Raw genomic sequence first — 24,363 nt, forward strand, 5'->3', positions numbered from 1 at the left:
AGCTTCAACCTACATACCTAGGTTTTTTATGTGGTGCCAGTTGTGTGACATCTGAGCACACTGGACTTGATTTTTTTATCATGTTAATAGCCCGTAAGAGTAAAAATAGAACATCCTAAATATTTTTCTGCCTTATTGTTTGTACCATTTTAAAGCCGATTAGATACTTTTATTTCCCTGGCTGCATCTTTACTAGCAAACTTTGTAGCTGTAATTCATCACTGGTACAACTCCAACGTAGTGGCTGTGAGCTGTTGTGATTAGACGTTTTATGTTCTGGCACACCAGAAAAACTGGTTACTAGCAGCAGTGTCCTAACAAGTAGCTGTTGCAGCAGTCCAGAGTTCAGTGAGTCTTATGACATACCTTGGATTCAGGATGAACTTTGAGAAAAGCAAACTGGTTCCTTATGAACAATTATTCCACCTGAGAGACTTTTTTCCCTTCAGAAAACAAGGCATGGTGTACCAGTCCCTTAGCAGAGATTGTACAAATGAACGAGTCTAGAAAAGGATAGTGCTGATGCAGTGAAGGATGACACAATTCATAAAAAGAACAGGAGTACTTGTGGCACCTTAAAGACTAAAAAATTTATTTTAGCATGAGCTTTCGTGAAGTGAGCTGCAGCTCACGAAAGCTCATGCTAAAATAAATTTGTTAGTCTTTAAGGTGCCACAAGTACTCCTGTTCTTTTTGCGGATACAGACTAACATGGCTGCTACTCTGAAACAATTCATAAAGTTGGTACTGTAGTGGACTGTAGTACAGTCCTAGCCATTACTGCACTTAGTACTAATATAATTGCTGTGGGACCTAAAGGTGAATGGAATGCTTTAAATGGTAGATCTTGGGGAAATTTTCTGACATTGTTTGGGAATTCATACACTGGTGAGAATACAAACAATCTTTAACAAGGCGTGTGTGGGGACTTGGGGGGAGAAATTATATCACTGCAGGGCCTCTGGGAAGTAATTTATACCTGATGCTGTCCTTTGGGATTGGAGTATAATTCTTGTTTTGCAGTCAACCTAAGATCCAAGCAAGAGAGGGCCACTGGACAAAATCATAGCACTAGCTACTGGAGTGAACGACCACTGACTCCTTGCCATGTGACTGCCTTGTAACTTGTAAGTGACTAATGGCATGTAGCTGAGGTCAAGAAATTTGTCTCATAGCAGCTCACCTGTGTGTGTCACTCTTACTGCACGCATCAGCCTTCTCTAACTCTAGCCTGAGCGATTTGGAATACTCCTCCCATAGATCAATTTGATAACAAGAAACTCCAGAGATCCCTTATCTTTTGCACTAGGTGCCCCTTCCTCCTTTGGGCCACAGATGCATTCATCTTCTAAGAAGGAAGCATCATGTATACCTTCTATTGGAAGTCCTTGGTACCAGTTCTTGTTGCATATCTTTCCCTTTCTGTTGCCCTCAGCTGGCCATGGAGATTTTTCTTTTTCCCTGGAGGTCAAAAACACACCCCTCATCCCATGGTTCAGAGAGAGACCTTCTTTTGTAACGTCTCTTTCTGTTCGCTGGGTTCACTTTCTGATTCAAGAAATGGTCTTCCGACATAACGTAGGTTTATCCAAAGTTGTTGTTAGTACTTTGCTGAGGTTTTTAAATCAGTGATTTAAAGGATCCATTGTAATATTTCTTCCTGGTGTTCTTGTTACCCACCAACACTGGGGTAACTTTGAGGGTTTTTTGTTCTGTTGTTCAGATCCTCTTCCAGTGTGTGAATTGGTGTAGCTAGCTCCATTCAATAGTCCTATGCCAATTCAAACCAATTGAGGATCTAGCCCTTTAAGTGTAAATTATTTTATGTTTAAGAAAAGAAAAAATCAGGATTGAGAGCAAATCCAACCCTCCCACTCCAAATTGACAACATACCACAATTTGTAATGCATGAATGATGTGATATCTCAGTGGCAGAAAACTTAAGTCTCAAATAATCTTTTGCTCTGTGGTATTGTCAGTGAATTAGCTGTGTTTATGGACTTCAGAATAAATTGTCATAAATAAAAGGTGAAATTTCTGTAAAAAACTAAAATACTGGTAATGGTGGCATGCCATTCTCGGCCAACTTTAAAATATAAAGAGCCTCAAAAGGAGGAAATTGTTTTAGGAAGGTGGTGCCTTTGCTTCTAAATGGAAGACAGCTCTGGGGGTTGGTACAGTGTCAAGCTGTTTTTAAACTAAATCACAGTACAGGAAAATTAAAACCTTCATTTACATCTAATGTCTCAAGTAAAATGTTCTGCTTTTAAAACTGGTACTGCAGATCTGGCTATACATGCAGCCCCATTAGTTTTCAGGTGCAGGCGCAGTGGCATATAGTAGTAAGCTGTTGCAGGTTGCTTAGCACTGTACATGCATTTCTGTTTGCACAGACCAGTGAGTAGGAATCATGAGGTATTGGCTAATATGGGCAAGGTGTTTTTACTCAGAAGAGTAACTGGATCCAGACCTACTTAGTACTAGGAGAGTCATAAAACACAAAATCCAAGCTGTGAGTTATTTTATTCTTCAGGTTTCAGAGTAGCAGCCATGTTAGTCTGTATCCGCAAAAAGAACAGGAGTACTTGTGGCACCTTAGAGACTAACACATTTATTTGAGCATAAACTTCATCAGATGTATCCCACGAAAGCTGATGCTCAAATAAATGTGTTAGTCTCTAAGGTGCCACAAGTACTCCTGGTCTTTTATTCTTCAGACTCATGCCCTGCTCGCCAGCGCAGCCACTACCAGCACTCTTTTTTTCCATTCCCTCCATCCCCTTTTTTCCTCATTGCCATAACATTTTGGGGGTGAACACAGTGGGCCAGATTCTCATCTACGTTAAAGCCCTTCTATATCATCCTGGCAGTGTAAATTAACCCAAGTAAGTTACTTTAAGGGCTCCTTTACAGTGCCAGAGTGGTCTAAAGATGCTACTTATGGTACATGAAAGTCTGGCCCAGTGTGTCTCAGCAACTGTTATTCCTTGCTTAATCGCTGGAGGGGTGTATCTGTGTTGGGTGGCTGAAAGTTTTCTTCCTGACATGAAAGTTTTGCATTATATACCCGGTATTTTACATCACCCCATCCTGGCTTGCATAAAGAGATGGTATCGTTCTTTAGCATAATATGTGTTCTGAATTTGTATCAGTGTTTACATTATTTAATTTTTAAAAAAAAATGAATGCATCCTGGTTTGCCTTATTAATGGCACACGTAAAAAACAAAGGAAATCAGACCAGAAGATTTTTGGTTTTGAAAGTACCAGTGAAAGCATTCGTTGACTAGAATATCACATCAGCCACTTACTGCAAATGTGTCTGGATGTTTGTTGAGAAGATCGCTGATTGAGATCCCTCTCTCTTTAATCCTGTCAGTTTACAGAAGGATGCTGCTGCTTATTCAGATGTGGAGAAAAATAAAGCTTTGTTTGGAATCTGTGGAGGGAATTTGCTACATAATCTATGTGGCATTTTCCATACACTTTCCCAGTCTTAATAAATAAAAGTAAAATTCAGCCTGTGTTTTCTTTTGTCCCTTTGCAATCAGACCATGCTGTCTTTCTCTCCTCTCCCACCCATGCTTCCTTTCAGTTTTTTAAAGTGGCTGAAGTAAAAAGAAAGAGAGGAACAAACAAAAACCCTGCTGCTCTAAAAATATGCATGTGCAGGAGGGATAACCTAGTGTTCACCACGTCTTTCCCGCTGAAAAACTTTGTTAAAAAGTTGTCATCCAATCTGGTTAGCAGTCTGCACTTATCTGTCCCTCATACCAATATTTTCTAAGCCAGGGCAACAAACTAGTTATTAATTCATGTTTTTACATCTGTAACCCTTCTGCCGGGCCGAAACGATAGCAGCAAGGGCCAGGTTCAATACATAGTGGTCCCTTCCCCGCAACATAATGCAAAACCAGCTCGAGCCCCCACCCAGTGACCTGGGAAAATCTTACACACACCCCTGGGCGCCTCGAGGAGGCAATACTTCCCCTCTTGCAAGCACAGAGTCTTGGTGTAGCAGAAAAGGTTTAATTACATGATAAACAACAAGCATTAAATTGGGAAAATACCTCAGCTAGAGTTCATAGGTCAAGCTGTGAGCAAAGACCCACCCCAGCAAATTGGGCCGTGTCCTTCTCTCGAGGCCCTTGAGTCCAGCAACGCCCAAATCACCCACAGTCCCAAAAGTCCCACGATCCAAAAGTCTCTGTCCCGGGTCAGTGCAGCCCCAGAGTTCAAGAGTCTCTCTGCAGAGGTCCCTCTACCCAGGCTGGGGAGGGGGACCTCTGCAGAGAAAGGGGCACCTTACGTGGTTTCGGGGCCAACTGCCCTGCCTCTTCATGGGGTTCTGCTTCCACTAGTCGTCCCTGCAAACAGCTCAGCTCCACTTGCTCTGGGGGCTGCTCCGCTCTGCCGGCTGCTCTGGTCCACCAGCTGTCCTGTGAGCCACTCCAGCCGTCCTCGCGAGCTGCTTGGCTCCACTCACCCAGTGGCTGCACCAACTGCTCCACTCCGCTCTGCCAGCTGCTCTGCTCTGCGGTATTGCTTCAGGCTCCCCCACTCATTAGCACAGTACTCAGTGCTCTCAGCTCAGCAAGTCCAGCTCTTCAGTGATTCCAGCTCTTAGTGATTCCAGCTCATAGTAGGGGAGCCCCAGTGCCAGTGAGTTCAGCTCAGTAACCTGTATCTAGACTCTTAAGGGAATCAAAAAAATTAACTCTGACATTCCACAGTGGAGAGAGGCATAGGGGGAACTGGTGCTTCTGGCTCACACAAGAAGCCTGCACCACCAAGTACAGATTCTGTCCCCAGCCTCTCTCTCACTTGACTGGGTTTTGGAACCCATGTCCCTTGTCTAGCAAGTGCTATTTAGTTGACAATGAAACCCTCTATCATAAGACAGTTTTGTAGTTCCTCATTTACTTAATCGGGATGACAACATTTTATTGCTCCTGCCCCAATAACAACGAAATTGGGGCTCCCATAGCTGTGAAAATAACCATCCCAGGCTGCTGTGCAGTATGCTAAGTGGGGTGGGAGTGCCAATGCAAATAACTGAAATGCTAATGCGAATACTTGAAACTTCTTTCTGCACTCCCCATAATCTACCACCAGATGTCAGGGTAGAGCTCATCCTGACTCTGCTTACACATCTTTCAACTAAAGATGAGTGACAAGATAATTCTGAATACTTCAAGGGAGAAATGTATTAGGTTCTCTGAGTGGGGCACTTTGACTTTTTACTCATCTTAATTTTGTAGCTGACATTTTCCCTTTTAGAATTCTCTACGTCAGCCACAATGCTGAAGGCTCAAATCCTGATGCAAAGCAACAGATAGGTCCAGAATTGCAAGGACACTCTTCCCCTCAGCTGCTCGCTTCAGAATGATGGTGATAATTGTGCCTATAATGTAAACGCAAAGAATAGTATGTCACCAAGTATATGGTAATTTGAGATCACACATGTGAGGTGTGCAGTTATGAGGTAAAAGGCCAAGTTCTTCCAGCAGTTACCTCAGATCATGTACACAGAGTGAGGTGATCCACTGGTTAGTTTTGTGTTGGATAGAAAGGGTTGGGCTTAATAGTTTAGAGCCATGTGGTGGTTTTTCTACAGTTGTGAAATTGGCATCTTCTTTGGCCAATCAGAGTACTTTTCCGTTATTAATCCTTATGCTGAGAACTGCTGCTGCAATTCCTGTGTGGTGGCAATGTTCATTGACAGCAGTGAGGTTTTCATTATATGCTTGGTATTTTATATTTTATAGAAGTAGTTGAACTGGTATATTTGGCTGTATTTTTCCACTTTTTCAGAAAATCTGCTAAACCTATGCTTTTCATGGATAAGGAGTAGTGGATAACTTAAGTGTCCTGTGATATCTTCTAAAAGTTGCATTTCAGAATAACATGAACTGACCATTTCTTCAATTAAAACTTGAATAATTTACAGGATGTTTGTGAAGTTAAATTCATAGAACTAAAATGGAATCCTCCTTTGCTTACCTTCCAAAACCACAGTGCCGAATTCTTTGTTTCAGCTGCTTCACTTAAAAGCAGCAAAGAAATACAAATGTTTCTATTTTAGGTGCGGTGATGTCATACAGTGTTTGGAGGGAAAAATACCAGAACCCTGAGTCAGGACTTGGCACATACATATCTTTCAGGTTAACCTTAAAAATATTTTGTTAAAGAAAATATCCACAACTCCTCCTCCCCTTTTCCCCAAATTCTAGTATTTTGAAATGGTCTCTGAATAGGATATATTTCTGACTATATATTCTTTATAGTGTGGGGGTGTTGCGTTTTCTTGCATTTCTTACATTTTGTGTATTGTGTGTGAGTGGAAAAATATTTCTTAAACTGAGTTGTGGGACTCATACAAGTTAATTATGTTTATTGGATGATCAAGAAGCATTGTAGTCTGAGACTACCAAAACTACCATTACAAAACATTTTGAAGAATTTGGTAGAATCATAATTTTCTGGAGGAGTTATCTTTCCCTTTTGTTTTTTTCCTTTCACATGAATAATTGTCTTTCAAACAGAACAGGAGGGAGAGTTACATATCCCAAGTATGATTTGAAAATATTTACTCTGTTAAGAATATTGATAGAGGTATAATGGATGAGGGTGGGAATCCATTTCTAATGATATGCTAACAAATTCTCCAGCAGTTAGTTCCCTTTTAATATATTAAGCAGTACTTGCTAATGTTACTAAAGTTAAGAATCCCTAACATACTGCATTATGCCTGAGTGTTCTCAGGAGTTCAAGCTCAAAGACCACTGTAAAAAATTTATTGTGGACTAAATGTAACATAAGAGAGCAGTTGGAAAGTGATAGTTGGACTTCAGCGTTTTTAAGCTAGACAGGCTTGGAGGGGGGCAGGAAGCAAAAAGGTGATTATAGCATTTTCACATAATTGGGCTCTATAGTTTACTAAAATAAACGTAAACTTCATGGTGTTCTTTATTTTAAAATGGCTTGTTTACACTGAAGACTGGCTACTGTATATATGCACGGTAATTAATTTAATTTCTAAAAATACACTTCTGTGTTACTCTGGTTGACTGTAATGCTTCACTATAATGAACTTGATACACGTTGGCAAAACAGGATGAACTGGGATTTCACCATTAATTTCAGTTTAATTTTACTTGTAATTTGAGGCTGAACTAATTTCTTATAGATTTATTATTAGTAAATCTTTCCCCCATATTTTTGAAACCATATGATTTATTATAGTAAGAGAAGCTAGAAGAACAAAAGCTATCCATTCCCAAAAGACTTAGATTTAAACAAACAGGAAGAATTTAAACAAACAAAGTAGGAAAATCTAATGTTCACACACATTCTTAATGTATCATATCTGAGAGAGATTAATTTCTGTATAGATGTGTGCAGGGAAAATCAGTTCATTTTCAAAGGGAAGTTGCAGCCAAACTATGTAAAAAGAAAATATTTGCTTGGAATGTTGATTTTCCTGATGTTTCATGTGGTTTTTAAAATGGAATGTGTGAGAAGGGGGTAGTGGTGGCAGGCAAAAGCACTGTTTTCAACCCCAGGCATTCAGAAGCCATGCATCAGGCCACAAGAAATCATAAGACTATTGAATAATGCTGGGTTCTTCTTATGTGTCATCTCTGTGTTGAGAGTTTTCAAGCCTTTAGGGTTCACATCTTGAAGCTTTTCTCCACAGCCATGAGGGCCAGGAGCTCTACTTCCATAATTTAAAATAACTCAGATTCTCATTTAATAACATCTCACCAGGAGATGGAGCTTAAAAAAACCCATAAAAAATCATGAGTTGACAACACAGGGAAAAGCACTCACAAAGCAAAGATTAGGTTTACTGATTAACCAGTGGACCTTGGTGACCAAGGATATCAGTTTAGCAGGATTAAAAAAGAACAGATATTAGTATGGATAATAAGAATATCAAGTGATATAATAGTAAATATTAAAAACTAAAAATGAGTTTTGGAAGGGATATAAAACGTCATGCTTTCGGATATTAGCCAACCTCTACTGGGGAGTAGAAAGACACTTCCCTGGTAGGGCACAGCATCCTATAATTGCCTAATGTGTCACGCCTTCATCTGAAGGTGCTGGCATGTTGCACTGTCAAAGAGAGAAAAGTGGATTGAATGGACCATTAGTTGCATTTAATATGGTAATTCCTATGTAGTTTAAAAATATTGAGCCCCCTTAAAATGGCTGCAGTTTCACTGAGGCCCTTTCAGAACATTCGTATCTGCTGTGCAATTCTCTGTAGGAAATTATGCTTTAATTGATGGGTTAAGAGAGGAGACCAAAGCTCATTTCTAGGGTGGTATAGAATCCTGAGATGCTGACTAGCACATCCATTGATGGCGAAGCCTAGGTTGGAATTTGGTTCTCTGCCAAAAGTTAGTGATAGTTCCTGCTCTAAGGAGTGAACAGGAAAGAGTGAATGTAGGCCTTAAAAGGAGCTGTTTAAAACAAACAAACAAAACTAAATACAAGATTTAAAAAAACATTAATGGTGACTCCTAATACATACTGCAAGCGGATGAAGCACATTTTTTTTTTAAGTATAAGTGAAACTCATTAAATATTGCAGATACATTTGATGGTGTGGGGATTTTTTGGTTACTGTTTTATTTTGTAACACCTATTTCCCCCTCCCCCCACTTTTAAACTTGGAAAAAAGGGAGAATATTTTCCAAAAATAGTATTGTTCTATCTTGCTGTTTGGTAATCAACCAGTGCCCAATCCTGCCAACATTTGTGTATATGAGTAACATTTCTTTGGTAAATTGAGTTAGTTACTCCCTTAGTCATCAACTGCCTAATAAGTAAATGTATTCCTTAGATTGGGTCCCTTATTGTTCAGAGAAGGAATTAAAATGTGTACTTCTGTTATTTTATCTTACTGTAATGCTTTGGAGCCCTTGTCATTGACCATGGGCCCCATTTTGCTAGGTGCTGTACAAACACAGAACAAAAAAGACATTCCCTTCCACAGAGAGCTTACAGTGTAAGTATAAGACAACAGTATAGAGATCTAAGTATAAGGGTACTCCATACTACCCGCCGGATCGGCGGGTAGCAATCGACTTCTCGGAGTTCGATATATCGCGTCTCATCTAGACGCGATATATCGAACTCCGAACGCGCTCCCGTCGACTCCGGAACTCCACCACCGCGAACGGTGGTGGCGGAGTTGACGGGGGAGTCGCGGACTTCGATCCCGCGCCCTAAGGACGGGTAAGTAGTTCGAACTAAGGTAGTTCGACTTCAACTACGCTATTCGCGTAGCTGAAGTTGCGTACCTTAGTTCGACCCCCCCTCCCCCCAGTGTAGACCAGGCCTGAGACAACAGATAGATGGATACAGATAAATTGGGAGTAGAAGGAAACAACGAGACAGTATTGGTCAGCATGATAGGCAGTGGTCTCAGCACACCAACGACCCTACAATTGTCAATTCTTTTTTGTAGGCATCATGGTAAAGGATGGTTTAGAAGGAGGCAGCTTTGTGGATGTTTAGGCCCAAGCGTGAGGGACAGCATGGAAGAATGCATGAAGGTGCTCTTTGAAAACTTAATAAGAATCATGGAGGCTGGTGTCAAAGGTAAATTAGAGGCAGGAGTGGATATTTCATTACTGAATGAGAGATGATTGGGCCTGGGGATCAGCTGTGAAGGATGTTATAAGTGAAGACAAGCAGGTTATGACTGATACAATGGAGTCGGAGGAGCTGGTGAAGGGATGCAAAGAGAGGGGTGACAGCGTCAAAGTATTGGGCTAGGAAAATGATCTTTGCAACAGCATTCTGAATGGATATTAGCTGGGCAAGACTGCATTTGTCAATGCCAGAGGAAAAAAAGTTCCAGTAAGCAAGACACAAGTTAATGTGAGCCTGGAGAGGAGTTTTAGCTGTGTGGATGGATAGGAATGGCCTATCATAGATGTTATATGGAAAAACCTGCAAGATTAGACAGTCTGGATTTGAGAACCTGGAGGAGAGGTCAGAGTCTAAAATGCAGCCCAGGTTCTGGCCCTGACTGACAGGCAGGATGGTAGTGATACCCACATTGGTCAAGAAAGGAATATACATTTAGACATGGGCAGTGCGTGAACCACCAGCTGGCGAGGCTAGCCTCCAGCCCCGCCCCTTCTGCCTGGAGCTACACCTCTGGAGCCCCACCTTCTGCCCCCCTCACCGGAGGCCAGAGGTTCCCCCCCCCCCGCCATTGACCTAGTCCCGCAGCTATCCCTCAGCCCCAAAGGAGAGCTGGGAGGGTGAGTGGCGTGCAGCCCCAGCCATGGAGCACTGGGGAGGATGGAGCTGGAGGACTGGAGCCACAGTCAGGGAGTGGTCACGGTCCTGGCTGTTCGGGGAGGCAGAGTCTCCCCCAGCCTATGCGACCCGCTGCCCATGCATTTAGAGCTCTGTTTTAGCTATGTTGAGCTTGAACTGATGTCTAGACATCCACGAGAAGATCTCAGAGGCAAGCTGAGCTTTTAGTTTGGACAGAAGAAAACAAGTCTGGAGTGTAGGTAGATCTGTGAGCTGTCAGCATAGAGATGACAGTTCAATTTGTGTTTGCTGGTACGATTACCAGAGATTAGGGGTGTAGAAGGAGAAGAGAAGTGAACCAAGGACAGAGCCTTGTGGAACACCCGCCGAAAGGTGGCAGGACCTTCAGGGGGAGATGAAAAGGATCCTTTGAAGGACCATGCTGAAAGAGTGATTATAGAGAGAGAGGAGGAGACTTGGGAAAGGACAGTCACTCAAGCAAAGGGAGGACAAGATTTCAAGAAGAGCATGGTTCACTGTGTCAAAGTGACCTGTTTTCATTTCTTTACATCTTCCTTCTCACGCGCCTGAGTTATGTGGTGCTTGTTGCCTGCTGATTTGGAAATACACTGTAATTTGACATGAATGAACAAGGAGCTGCCCCACCCTCGCAGCCCCTTTCACACCATTGTGTCACATATAGGATGACAAAAATCAAGCCTTTGGTCCCACTTGAAGGCTGCATGATTTTATTATATGCTGTGAATATCTTTTTGGTGCTTCAATGTGTCCGTTTAAAATCAGCACAAAGTTGTTATGCTTGCAACTCTCTTTATTGGATCTGCATTGTGTGTGTAAGTTATTAAATATTGATTTTATATTAAACATTTTTACAGCTTTTTTGGTTTCTGATCTTTATGAAGCATTTCCCTGTTATATTGCTCCATATTATATACTGTATTTTAGCCACAGAGTTGTATATTTAGGAAAACTAAGAGACTGGTTCTGTACTTTTAGACCACAGTACAGAACAAGAAGAGATTCTCTCCCAATAAGGATTTTTTATATATAGTGACAAGTAGTACAAGCTTCAGGGCACTTGTTGTCCATTGAAATAATTTTCATTTATTCTATTAGGTGAATAAAATAAAATAAAATTTTATGTTTTTCTCTCTCTCCCCATTCTCCCAAGATATTTCATTCACCGGCCCAGATGAAACTAACCAACTTTTAGCTCATTCTTGGTCTTACATATACTTCTAGCAAATATCTTGCGTTCTTCAAGGAACAGCATTCACATCTCTCCTTCCCCCAACTCCCTTTTCCATTCCCTTTTTTCAGTAGTGGCAGACAGGAAAGAAAATATTGTGGTTGCAAAAATAACCAAATCACTGCACAGTGTCAAGAGTATTTAAAAGTAGTCCTATAATATGTATGTGAACACTGGATTACTGTGTAAATTCACTAGCTAGCATGAAAACATGCCTGAAGAACAACCCCAGAACCTTGTTATTTTTTTTAAAGGGTGTAAGGAATACAGGAGGTATTAATTCTTTGCATTCCCAACAGTCAGCCGTAGAGCAAGACTTGAAATGTGACATCCTTTTCAGAGGCTCACTTACCTCATGGTTGCAGGGTAGGTGCCAAGTTACTAAGCTGTCAAGTGCTGCTTGAAAGAAAAAATACTATTATAGGTTTAAACAGTTGACTATTGCTGCTGAGGAAAAATGTGGGGACGGGTTGCCACTTCATGTCTAGTTCTTATGCCAGGGTTGGAGGAGCATTATCAGCTGAGATCCAGACAGTGTAGGGGAGACAACTCCAGGGGCATGAGGAACTATGTATCACCCCTCCACCTGCTATCCATATGAGCTGTGGGAAATCTTCCAGGGAGGGAGCCATCCCATAGACTGAAGCTGGCAGGAACAAGTGCAGAAGCACTGTTAGCCTGGACCTTTGGACAATGACAGTATCATCAGACTACTTTCTACAGTGTTTTGTTCTGAATGTTCTTCCTTTCCCCTCTGCTGCCAGGCAGCTTGCTCCTGCTACGCCTCTCTCCCCTCCCTCAGTCTCTTCCCTTCAGCATCACTTGTCTTGCCTTCCTCCATTCTTTCCTCCCTTATCCCTTTACTGGTATCTTTTTGCTGTTTGCTCTAATGAATCCCTTCCTGTGTTCCCTTCTCTTCACTTAACATGAAGAATAAAAGAGAATGCAAAATAACTAAGCCCAACCCAAACATGGTCAAACAAAAACAGGAAAGAAAAATTAAAACCTTATGGAACCAACGTGATGGTCACAAACCATTGCTTTTTTCCACATGTTTCTGTGTTCTGTCACATCCTGTGTTTGCCTTATCTATTTAAATTGTAAGCTCGATGGGGGAAGGATTCTCTTTTCTCTGTTTTTTGTCTATCATGATGTGGCCTCAGTCTTGGTTGGGGCCTGTAGGCAGTACCATCATAGGCGCCGACTCCATGGGTGCCCCGAGGCTCAAGCACCCACAGAAGAAAAAGTAGGGGGTGCTCAGCACCCACAAGCTGTAGTGGTTCCTGCCCCCCTACTCCCGAGTTTCGTCTCACAGGTCTGCTCACAGCGCATGCCCTAGCCCCAGATAGAGCTTGAGTGTGGAATTGATAAGTTCTGTGCTGCTCCCAGCATGCCCTTGGGCAGGGAGTTTGTTTATAAACAGAGGCAGGGTGATTAAGATGACAAGAGGCTTGTTATTACATTAAGTTAAGGATTGTTAGATCATCCTGAAATCATTGCCAGGCACTCCATTTAAAAGATAGGAAACAAAGGGTAGGAATAAATGGTTTGTTTTCAGAATGGAGAGAGGTAAATGGTAGTGTCCCCAAGGAGCTGTACTGCGACCAGTGCTGTTCAACATATTCATAAATGATCTGCAAAAAGGGGTAAACAGTGAGGTGGCAAAATTTGGAGATAATACAAAACTACTGAAGATAGTTAAGTCCAAAGCTGACTGCAGAGACTTACAAAGGGATCTCACAAAATTGGGGTGAGTGGGCAACAAAATGGCAGATGAAATTCAATGTTAAATGCAAAGTAAAGTAATGCTCATGGCAAAATATAATCACAACTATACATACATAATGATGGAGTCTAAATTCACTGTTACCCGTCAAGAAAGAGATCTTGGACTCATGGTCACTATGCTTCCAGAGTACTGCAAATTTATAAGAATCCTTCTCACTGTGCCTGTATCATCCTGAACTGTGGAATGCTCATTCTCCAGCTTCAAAATACTTAAAACTTATCTCCAGTCATCAATGAGACAGACACAACTGAATAATGTAGCTGTCCTTACCATGCATCAAGACCATACCAGGGAACTAGATGTAAATAAGATTGCTGATAGTTATCCAGAAAGTTACAGTGAGACATAATGTCTTTAAACTGGGACGTTAGTGAAGACCGCTTGTAGGTGATTGGAACGTTTTTAATATACTGTTAATTCATGATGATGTAATTATGTAGTTCATAAAATGTAATCATTAAAATAGTAAAGATACCAAAGATAGACACATTCAATAACTAGAATATGAAATAAGTGTATAAATATGCTGAAAATACCTTTCCCTCCCCCAAATGGGCAGTCTCTCTCCCCACCCCTCTTCAAAAGCACCCCTGGCAAAAACAAAAGTCAGTGAGTGTAAGTACCATAATACAAATAATTATTAATAATAAAGCAATGTAATGAAAACTTGCACAGTGCCTGCTCATATTGTCTAGTTTCACAGTCGAAGCTTTCAGTATAAGCATGAATAGTCACAAGGTCATCTATTAAACTACTGCACAGCCCTATCTTGACATTCTTAGAGTTTCTTCATTCAAGCAGGAGAGGGGTTAAACAGAACCTGAACCTAAATTAAAACCAGTGCTATTTCCAGTTTAGTATACTCGTAATAGTGCTCCAATTTAAACTAGACTGCAAATTTTGAGAGAAACAAAAATAGAACAAAAATTGCACGTTTTAAATCCTCCCATTTTTATAACTCCCTTGAGACACACAAAGTAACTTTTTGTCTAGTTCATGAATTACAGTAGAGCTGGGGGATTGTGGTTGTAAACCCATTTATCGGAAAATAGAGTAACAGCTTTTTATACCAATTTGAAATAGTCTGGGTGGGAAAGATCAGAAAGCTTGAGTTAAATCTCAGTACCATCATCAATTTCTTGCAACACAATCTGACACACTTCTCTCTTTCTCATCTTGCTAATTACTTGAAGTAAAAGGAGCTGTTTGTCTCACTGATGTCCTAGTTATAACATATACATGTTATGTACTTATTATGTGCATAATTTATATAATTGACCCCCATCATCCCTCCAGCTTATGAATGACATGGGATTTATGGGTGAACTGCAAAGCAGAAATGACATGTTAATCACAACTTTTGTTCTGAATGCCCTCATTAATTGGGCTTTGCAAGGGTTTCTGCACAGAAATTTTATCAGAGTTCCTAAAATGCTTTCCCTAACGCATAAAATATTTTTGGTATATCCTAGCTCATTGAAGAATGGGACATTGATGCCAGTAGTGGTAGCACATGTGATAAATGGTATATTTAATATCACTTTAGAGGATATCTTTTGTGAATTAGTAAGTACCAAAAGGGAATGAGAGGTGGGCAGGGAGATGGAGGAGTAATTTTAGAAAGATTGTCTGTTTTCGTATGCCCACAAACTGGTTAGTGTTGAAAGTCTCTGTAAAAAGTTGGACTTTAACTCTTATGCATTTGCAGTTCACATTTAAATCAGATGCTAAAATGGGGTCTTGTTTGTTTATATGTTTGCTCTGCATGTTGACTTTGAAAGCACAGTTTGAAGCAAAATTCTTCCATCCAAGTGAATCATGCCAATGACTTTAAGAATACATAGCCCTATATTTTTTGTTTTGGAGAAAATAGCTATTTTAGTACTGGAAAAATGTGTATTTAAATAGGGAATGTTGTCTACAATGATTAGAGCAGGAGATTGGGAGTCAAGGTTCTAGTCCCACCTCTGATATTTACCTTGGGCTAACATGTATCTCAGTTTACTTCTCTGTAAAATTAGGGTGCTTGCCCATCAGACAGGTGTGTTGAGATTTAATGAATGTTTGGAAAGCACTCTGATGAAAGGTGCAATATAAGAACAAAATATTATTGTATTACACCATTTACATTTAACTTTGATATTCTTAAATGAGTAGATTTGCAGTGTGATTTATTTAGAGTCCGAGAAAGAAATCCAGATTTCTTGTGCTAAAATAAGAAACTAGTGCCTAACATTGACTATGGGTGGACGTATACTTAATGCAAACTGCTCTCACTTTCACTGTGGCTGCCTGCTCCTCCTTTGTTTTGGAGACAATACATTGAAATTGTCGTGAATTGTTCTCTTGATGAGCTCAGCATTTTATAAAATTAATACCCACTTTTTCTCTTACATTGGCTTTTGTGTCTCAGTGCTTTCCTGGTTCTCTTCCTCTCCTGCTGTCATTTCCTTACATGTTTCCTCCAGTGGCTCTTAATCATCTCATCTTCTTTCCTGAACTGTTGGTGTCTCCTCAGGGTTCTGTTCTTGGCCCACAACTCTTCTCTCTCTGACCTTAGCTCCTTTGGCTTCAAGTATATCCCTTCTGCCAGTTATCCTAGCTTTCTACCACAGAACCCTCTCATTCCATCCATTTGCTTGCTTCTAGCTGCCGTCAGACACCCAAGATGAGATGTCAATCTAATATCTCAAACACAGTCTAACCCAAAGAGAACTTTTAATCTTTTTAAAAAAGATTCTCTCCTAGGCCCTTAATTTTGATGTATCTTTGACTCCTCTTTTAAAGGTTTGACGCCAACTCAGTGAGCAGAAAACCTACACTGGGACTGGGATGAGCAATCATACTTCACGAATAATGAACAGCATATAATGAATAGTTTGTTTACAGCCTATGGGCTGAAATTTGTTTTCATTAGCTATTCTGTGAAAATTTACTAATAATGAATTATTTCATAGAAATCCATTTCAATTTACGAATAATTTATGAACAGAAAAAAGGCTAAATTCTTTGGATAATTTACTGGCACTGAATAATTGAAGAAGTAAGTTTCATGGTCATGGGTACAGATTTGCTAAAAGCCAATGTGATCTTAGGGTATGTCTACACAGCAAAGAAAAACCCTGGCTGGCTCCTGGGATTATTTTATTTCTGTGCAGACTTCTGGGCCCAGGCTCTAGTCTACACAGCAATGAAACAGCCTGAGCCTTTCGACCCCAAGTCAGCTGGCATGGGCCAGCTACGGGGTTTTCTTTTATGTGAAGACATAGCCTAAGGGTAGGTCTACATTGCCCTGCAGTTTGGACTGTGGGGTGTTGTAAATAGCAGTGCACACAGAATGCTGCTCTGTAACTACCCCTTGTGGACTCTGCAAGCGTGAACTAAAAGATTCAGAGTTCATGTTAATGTAGTCTTGCTACACGTTTCCATATTTGGAACTATGGGACTGTGTAGACAACCTCTTAAAGAACTTTTTAAACAGCTCTGGAAATAGCCAGTTTTGCATTCACTGGTGTTCAGTAGGAAATTTCCTCTTTCCCCTAAACAGTGGCAGTGAAGCCATTTTTCTCCAATGTAGGCAACTGTTCAGATGTCACCTGATGCAGTGCTTTCTTGTTGAATCTGCAGACAGATCACTCCAGTGCTCTCAGTTGTAGCATAAGTAGGATCAGGTAAATAATCCTAAAAAAATGAGGGCTGAATCAAAAGTAAGGTAGGAGAGACCCAACCTCTCCACTTACTCCTTCTTTTCCATCCCCACTGACAGTGAGAAAGGGCAGTATGTCAAGATGTCTTTGTGACACTGCACCCCATATTCTTCATAGTAACAGTATATCATTATAGCATAATTTTGATGTATTTTATGAAAGATAACTTGCTAAATATGATTATCCTGTTTGTATGCATGTATCATTTTTGTATCTGAAGTTATGAATATTGACTATCTGTACTGTAAATGTAGTTACACCTGGGTGATGCCCACTAGATAAGATGCTTTCAGTCTAGTGGGTGGGGAAGGGTTTATTCAGGGCAATAGGCAATTAAGAAAAACAATAGACCTTAGGAGAAGCTTAACCTCCACCTGGTGAGCCTTCCTGATAATGCTACACACAGCCTGTAAGAAATGACTGTGATGACTCTACAAGGACATATGTCCAGGGCACATGATGCTGGACTCCATCTTGAGATGTCAGTATTTTTCCACAAACTAGTCCAGGAACCAAGCTTTGAAACACAGGGTTCCTGCCATATGCTAAATCTGTATAAATGAGGGAGTGACGTCATCTGGGGTTCTTCACTCCCAACACAAGACAACTCCTGGAAACACCTGAGAAACAAAAACTGAACTGGGGAAGTGCTGGACTCAGGCTAAAGGGATTTCTAGCCTGTGTGTAAAAGGCCTGGGGATTCCAAGCTGTAAAGCAAGTGCAGCTTGCCTCTTGAGAATCTGCAACCTGCTTGTATCATATCTCAGGGTGAGAAATCACTGTTTGGCATCACTTATAATCACTTAAAAATCTATCTTTTGTAGTTAATAAATTTGTTTTTGTTTTAATATAAACCAGTGAGCTTTGACTGGAGTGCTTGGGGAAAATCTCTGCTTGGTTACAAGTATGCATTGCTCTCTTCACATTGAGGGAGAGGTGGACTGGGTATTAAACCCATATACTGGCCAGACTTGACCAGGGCAGGACGTTACTGTTCTGGGGACCTACTCTGGGAAGCTGGTGGTTGGAGAGCCTGCATGAATGCTGGTGAAAGTGCAGGCTGGAGGGCTTTGCAGCTTGTCACAGCAGCACAGTATGAGAGGGAGCCCAGGCTGGTGGGTCAGAGGGTTCAGTGGTACCCCAGTTACAGGTGGCACCCCAGGGGGAACCAACCACAGTCTTATTGCTGCTTTTGAAATGTATGTTTTAAAAATGGAAAAGATAAGGAATATGACGTTTGACATTGTTGATTCTGAGAACTTTCTGCCCATAGTTCTACATCCATTTATTTTAAAACTTTTCTACCACTGGCTTCTGCTATGAGGTTCTGTAAGTCTGATGCCAAAACAATGTACCTGTTATGAATTCTGGCAAATATCTACTTTGTTACTACAGGGTGACTTGACAATAAGCGTTTCCTACAAGATATAAGTTATTCCACATACGGGTGGGGATTTTGTCTTCGGTTTGCTTTTACTAAATGTTATGGCATCAGACTGAATACAACCTAAGCAACACTTCTGCTTCATACATGACTTGGATTTAGAACCAATCAGTGCTCTATTTAGAAAGATGGAAAAGAGCCATTATTCTGTTCCTTCAGAATATTTTGTGTGGTGGCACAAAATACATCAAAGTAAATGTATTTATCTCTTCAGCAAACAATTTTCCTAGCTGATATCTAATTTTATGTCCGTAGGATAGTTTCACAAGCTTTGGAACACCCGGTCGAAAAGGGACGCTGGCGGCTCCGGTCAGCACTGCTGACTGGGCTGTTAAAAGCCTGGTTGGTGGTGCTGTGGTGCTAACGCAGGTTAGTCCCTACCTGTCGTGGCTCCACGCTGTGCCCTGTAAGTGGCCAGCAGGTCTGGCTCCTGGAGAGGGGGGTTGCACGGGGCTCCGCGCGCTGCCCTTATCCCGAGCACCAGCTCCACACTTCCATTGGCTGGGCGGTGCCTGCGAGCGAGAACAGCATGCGGTGCCTCCTGCCCCCCCTTGCCCAGTCTACTAGCGCTCGACCTGCTAGCTGCTTCCTGGGTGCATGCAATGCAGTGTCAGTACAGGCAGGCAGCCTGCCTTAGCTCTGCTGCACCGCTGACTGGGAGCCACCTGAGGTAAGCCTGAGCCCTGAGCCCCCCCCAACCTAGAGTCCCCTCCTGCACCCCAAAACTCTCATCCCCAGCCCCACCCCAGAGCCAGCACCCCCAGCCAGAGCCTGCACCCACTGCCTCAACCCGCAGCCCCATCCCACATTCTGAATCCATTGGCCCCACCTCCCAGCCTGGAGCCCTCTCGTGTACCCCGAACCCCTCATCCCCAGCCCCACCCTAGAGCCACTGCCCCAGCCCAGTGAAAGTGAGTGAGGGTGGGGGAAAGCGAGCCACTGAGGGAATGTAATGAGTGGGGGCGGGGCCTCAGGGAAGGGGCAGTGCAAGGATGTTCAGTTTTCTGCGATTAGAAAGTTGGCAACTTTAGATTGCTCAGGTCTAACTAAAGGTGTAAGTTGACCTCCTGAATTTATACTTGTGGTGATATGTAGGAATATATAAACTCATGTGACTTTAAGATTCCAGGTTAAGTTAGCAGGTAGTTTATATTTTTATATGTAAAATATATTACTTGGCACATTTGATCTGAAAATCATTAAGATGTTAAGTGTGAAACCCCACCATGCCCCTTCCAGTTACTTTTCAGTAGAGCCACACTTCAAAAGCATTTTATTGTTCAGAACCTCCATACCTTACTTGTTCTATTTTGGAATAGTAAAACAAACGTGACAGCTTCAAAGGGAACTATTTCTCGATAGAGATGACTGTAACTAGAGGGTTTGAATAATTTGACCTGGACTCCATTTCGACTGGGGATTCATTCTTGAGCTCAGTTTTACTGCCATGAACTGACAGCAGACACATGCCTGTTAGATTAAACTGGAGTTCCATGCATGTACATGTGGTATCACAAAATTTAATGAGTTCCTACGCAGCCAGATGGGAGGGAGGATCAAACCCTTTTTTTACATTGAAATGGAAACTTTGGGGAAACCAAAATAACAGATCAATCCAAGATTGGTATCTAAGTAGTGGTAATGGAAAATTATCCTTTTGTGCCACATTTTGTTTTGATTGTGCTTATAAAATGAGGTAGCTTCTACAAAAATGGCAAAATTGTTAAATTCCTATTTCTTTTCTAGATATGGTGCAATTCTCTCAAACTTTTTCATAGTCTGAAAACTGTTTGTATTAAATGCTCCAGCATCCTTTCTGGCAATGGGCAGTAAAAGTCCAATCTGGTTTTATATTTTTATTTACATAAGCCATTGTATCAAACTAAAAATATTTTATGTGGCTATACTGTCTTTTTCTTTGAATATGGAACCAAGGTCCGGATATGTTAAAATGCATTTCTATTGTTCAAGATGGAAAAAAAAATCTTACTTTTCTGAGAGCTATTTTCATAAATAGAAATGTCTGGTTTCTTTTCTCTCTGACCTATGGCAGAAGCAGTTGCTGATATAAACCAGTGGGCCTGAAGTGGGTGGAGTAGATTAGATGTTCTTGTGCCTTGTGACACATGACAGCCTAGTGTTTCCACTTCTGTCATATGAGTGCCACCTTACTTCATTATAGTCTGTTTCCATGACAGCAACATCTTTCTCAATTTTCGTATGTTATCTATTGCCTTCCTCTTTTTCCATCTTCCATCAAGTAGTATCCTGTCAAGGGTTTGTCTAGAAATAGTTTTTGACCTCTGTACAACATGCTCAAACCACTTCAGCCTTCTTTCTTGAATCATTGTTTCTACAGCCTGTTGGTCAGTCTTTTGCATCACGTCAGTGTAGGTGTCTGCTGGAGGGATAAAAGTAACCAAGTATTTTCCACTAGCATCTATAATGGAATGCATTCAACATTCCGGTTGTGGGCTCAAGGGGTCAAGGCGCAGGACAGGAAATATAAAAGCCCAACCTCAGAGCTTACTAGAAGTACAGCTGCTGGAGAGGCCAGACGCCTGCAGCCTAGCTCCTGGTTGGGAGACCCTGGCAATCGGCGGCCAACCCGGAGACTACTGACCTGCTGACACTGACCAGAGCCTGGAGGAGTTGCCAAGCTACCCCTCGCCAGGTACCCTGAGGATCCCATGGTGTTTGACCCCTCAGAGGACACCATCCAGACCCAGGTACCTTTAGATGGGGAGTTAGGAAGTAGCCCAGGGGCAGCCGACTCTAGTCTGGCTGCAGCACTGCCAGAGCCTATGTCAGTGTGTTGTGGCCAGGATCCCCACTGACTCAGAAGCAGGCCTTCTGCCGCTGCTAGGGCCCCGGGCTGGGATGCAGTGGAGTGGGTGGGCCTGCATCCCCCTGCCACCTGCTTGTGGGTGTCAGTCTCCCCCTCTTCCAGGCCCTTTGGAGCCAAGAGTCTGGACTTGCTGTCTACCTGCCTTTGCTCTGTCCCTGCCTGAGGGCCTAAGCCATTTATGCTCTATTGCCCCGCCTTGACCCAGGGCTCATTATGTAAGAATTGCCCAGGTCCTGTCTGAGGACCTGAGTCCGTGACTCACTACTGCCCACCGACCAGGCTTGAATAACTGTTTTGTGTTTTGCCTCTACTGCTGTCATGGCGAGAGACTCCCGTGGCCAGGCTAATTCCCCGTCACAACTGAAAGGAAGTAGCAAGGTGATGTGGTTCCCCACTGCCCCGGAGAGGGACGAGCCCCGGCCAAACCCCTCTACAGTGTCCAACAGAAAAATGTCATTTGCAAAGTCAAGATCTTGAAGTTTTCCCTCTACTCCGCATAACTCCTGTATCTTCCTTTGACATTTCTCTTTGCATCATATGATCTATCACAATGCAGAAAAGAGGTGATAAGATGCAACCCTTCTGTACTTAAGTGATTATATCAAACCAGTTGGTCTCTCCACTGTCTATACTTGCACAGCATTTTGAATCTTTCTGCAGCATCTTGATCAGTGAAACAACCTTTCTAAGGCCATATTATTGCAACATCTTCCATCGTGATTCTCTATGAATATATTGGATCAGGATGTGTGGGCCTATGGTTGTGAGTCAGGCTAACTACCCGTCCATATTTAAAAAAAAAAAAAGTCTATTTCAATTACACAGAAGGAAATCATGGCCTTGCAAACTCATTGACTCAGTGATTCTGAATGGAGATATGAAGATGGTGGATCAAAACCATGAGAGAGTTCATTGCCTGATATAAGAGGTCCTAATAGTTAAAACCAAAACTACAATCTGGTACTGGAATGTGAGAGCTATGTTTTACACTGGGAAATTGAGCATGTAGTTAGAGAAATGACTTTGTTCAGTATTAATATTTTTGGAGTGAGTGACATGAGATGGACTGGATGCTGAAGACTCCATGTAGACAATATCGCAGTACTCTATTGAGGAATGATATCCACAGAGAGGAAGTTTGACACAAAGACAGCACAACTTCTACAGGAATAGCAACTGATCAACTCACGAATTTATAAAAGCACGTTTCATTACAAATCATGCTAAAATAACTATTATCCAGTGATATACACATACCAATGATCATGAGAAGCAAGCAAAAGATGCATTCTACACTAAGGGGCAAAACACAACACACAGCTGCAGGCTGCGCGCTTGCGGGCGCCAAAGTAGTCCAAGCAGCCCAGCGAGCCGCACTCTGCTCCCCCTCCCAGCCCCCATCCCCACAGGGAGGGTGAGTGACGCTGGCTGGGAGAGTTTTCTCCCAGCAGCGCGGCTGCGCTACACTTTATGCTTCAAGCGCTGCCGCGGCAGCGCTTTGAAGTTTAAGTGTAGCCATAGCCTAAGTTGCAAGACATATTAAACCAGGTTTATGCTTATGGTGTTGGTCTGGTTATAAGTGATATGAATGCCCAACTTTGTAATGACAGCCTCAGATATGAGCATTTCATGGGTAAAAATGGAATTTGAGGGGTGTATGGACAAAGGTGAAAGATTCATTGAATTGTGCAGCGTGTATAACCTGGGCATGGGGGGGGGGCACTTTTCCTTTATTGCGGGAAACACAAACTGACATGGAAACCAAATGATGGAATTACTGAGAAACAATTGGACTACATTTCCATAAGTAGACAGCGAAGAAGATTGCAGCTGGATACATAATCTTTTACAAGCGCTGACGTAGGAAGCGACCATTATCTTGTCATTGGACAGTTAACTTATCTTTTTATTTAATTCTAACAAGAAAAGAGAGATGGTATTTGATGTGAAGAAACTCACCCATGAATCTAGAGCTCACTTTAGAGATGTCACAACTTCTCACTAGACAACTTCACTTGGACCAAGAAGATCAAGGAACAAAGAGTGGTTACAGCCCCATACATGGAAATCGAGTAAAGAAGAGACTTAAAAGAGAAGCAAGCTCAAGAGAGACAGAATGAAAAGCAATTCACGCTGTACTGGGAGTATGTAGAGAAAGACAAAGAAGCAAAGACGTTATTTTGGAAACATAAGAGATAATGACTTGACAAAAAGAGAGAACCCAAAGAACCTTCTGTGAGAGGTGGCTTTAAGAAACTGTTTCAGGTGTGTAAGCAGTTGTCATCACAATTTCTGAGTCAGTGGTATCATAAAAGTGAAATATGGAAGATTAATAGTGGAAGTAGAACAAAAAGAATGATCGTGAGAACATTTTAATGAAGTACTCCACCAACAAGAGCCAACAGTTCCACCTGATGGATGTGAAGAATTAAATATTTCACTGCTAGAAATTTCAGAAGCAGAAATAGAGAAAGCAGTTAAGCAGCTAAAAAACAGCAAAGCACTGGTCAAGATGAGATCGCTGCTGAGCGGCTTAAAGCTGGTGAGGATGTGGTAGTGCATGTGGTACGTAAACTTTGTAATATGGTTTGAGAGTGAGAGAACTCTGCCTCAAGAATTGGAAGAAAGATGTGATCTGTTAATTACTAAAGAAAAACAGCCAACTGTTTTTTGATAACTGTCAAGAAATAACATTACTTTCAATACTCAGAAAAGTATTCTGCAGTATATTGTTGAATAGAATCATATTGGTCATGGAAAAACTGTAATGAGGAAGCAGGGTTTAGACCAAAAAGATTATGTAGTGGCTTCAAACTGGAATTTTCTTTCAATAACTTTATTCTGCGGATTATCCCTAAGGATCATGGGCTGAAAGACTCGTACATTATAAACTAAACTTGTTGACTACATTATACAGTAGAGTGATTAGGTTGCTGCACAATATATGATAAGCCATTAAATATGGCTTCTTTATTAAATCTTTATTCATTTCTTTGTCTGTTTATATGCCATAACCTGTTCC

The 24,363-nt window shown here is 41.7% G+C and overlaps 1 protein-coding gene across 8 annotated transcripts in view; it reads left to right on the forward strand.

Annotated features, from left to right (window-relative positions):
* PTPRK (protein tyrosine phosphatase receptor type K) overlaps positions 1-24,363 on the forward strand; it is a 581,996-nt gene that overhangs the window by 88,030 nt on the left and 469,603 nt on the right. For 5 of the 8 annotated variants that reach the window (XM_039529026.1, XM_039529027.1, XM_039529028.1 and 2 more), the window contains exon 2: positions 9,481-9,614. The exons of the other annotated variants lie outside the window; for them this stretch is intronic. In XM_039529026.1, the coding sequence (XP_039384960.1) occupies positions 9,481-9,614 (134 nt within the window). The remainder of the gene's footprint in view (positions 1-9,480; positions 9,615-24,363) is intronic. 8 annotated transcript variants of the gene reach the window in all.

This window comes from Mauremys reevesii, linkage group 3 (genome assembly GCF_016161935.1).
Source record: "Mauremys reevesii isolate NIE-2019 linkage group 3, ASM1616193v1, whole genome shotgun sequence".
In the NCBI taxonomy this organism is placed as follows: Eukaryota; Metazoa; Chordata; order Testudines; family Geoemydidae; genus Mauremys; species Mauremys reevesii.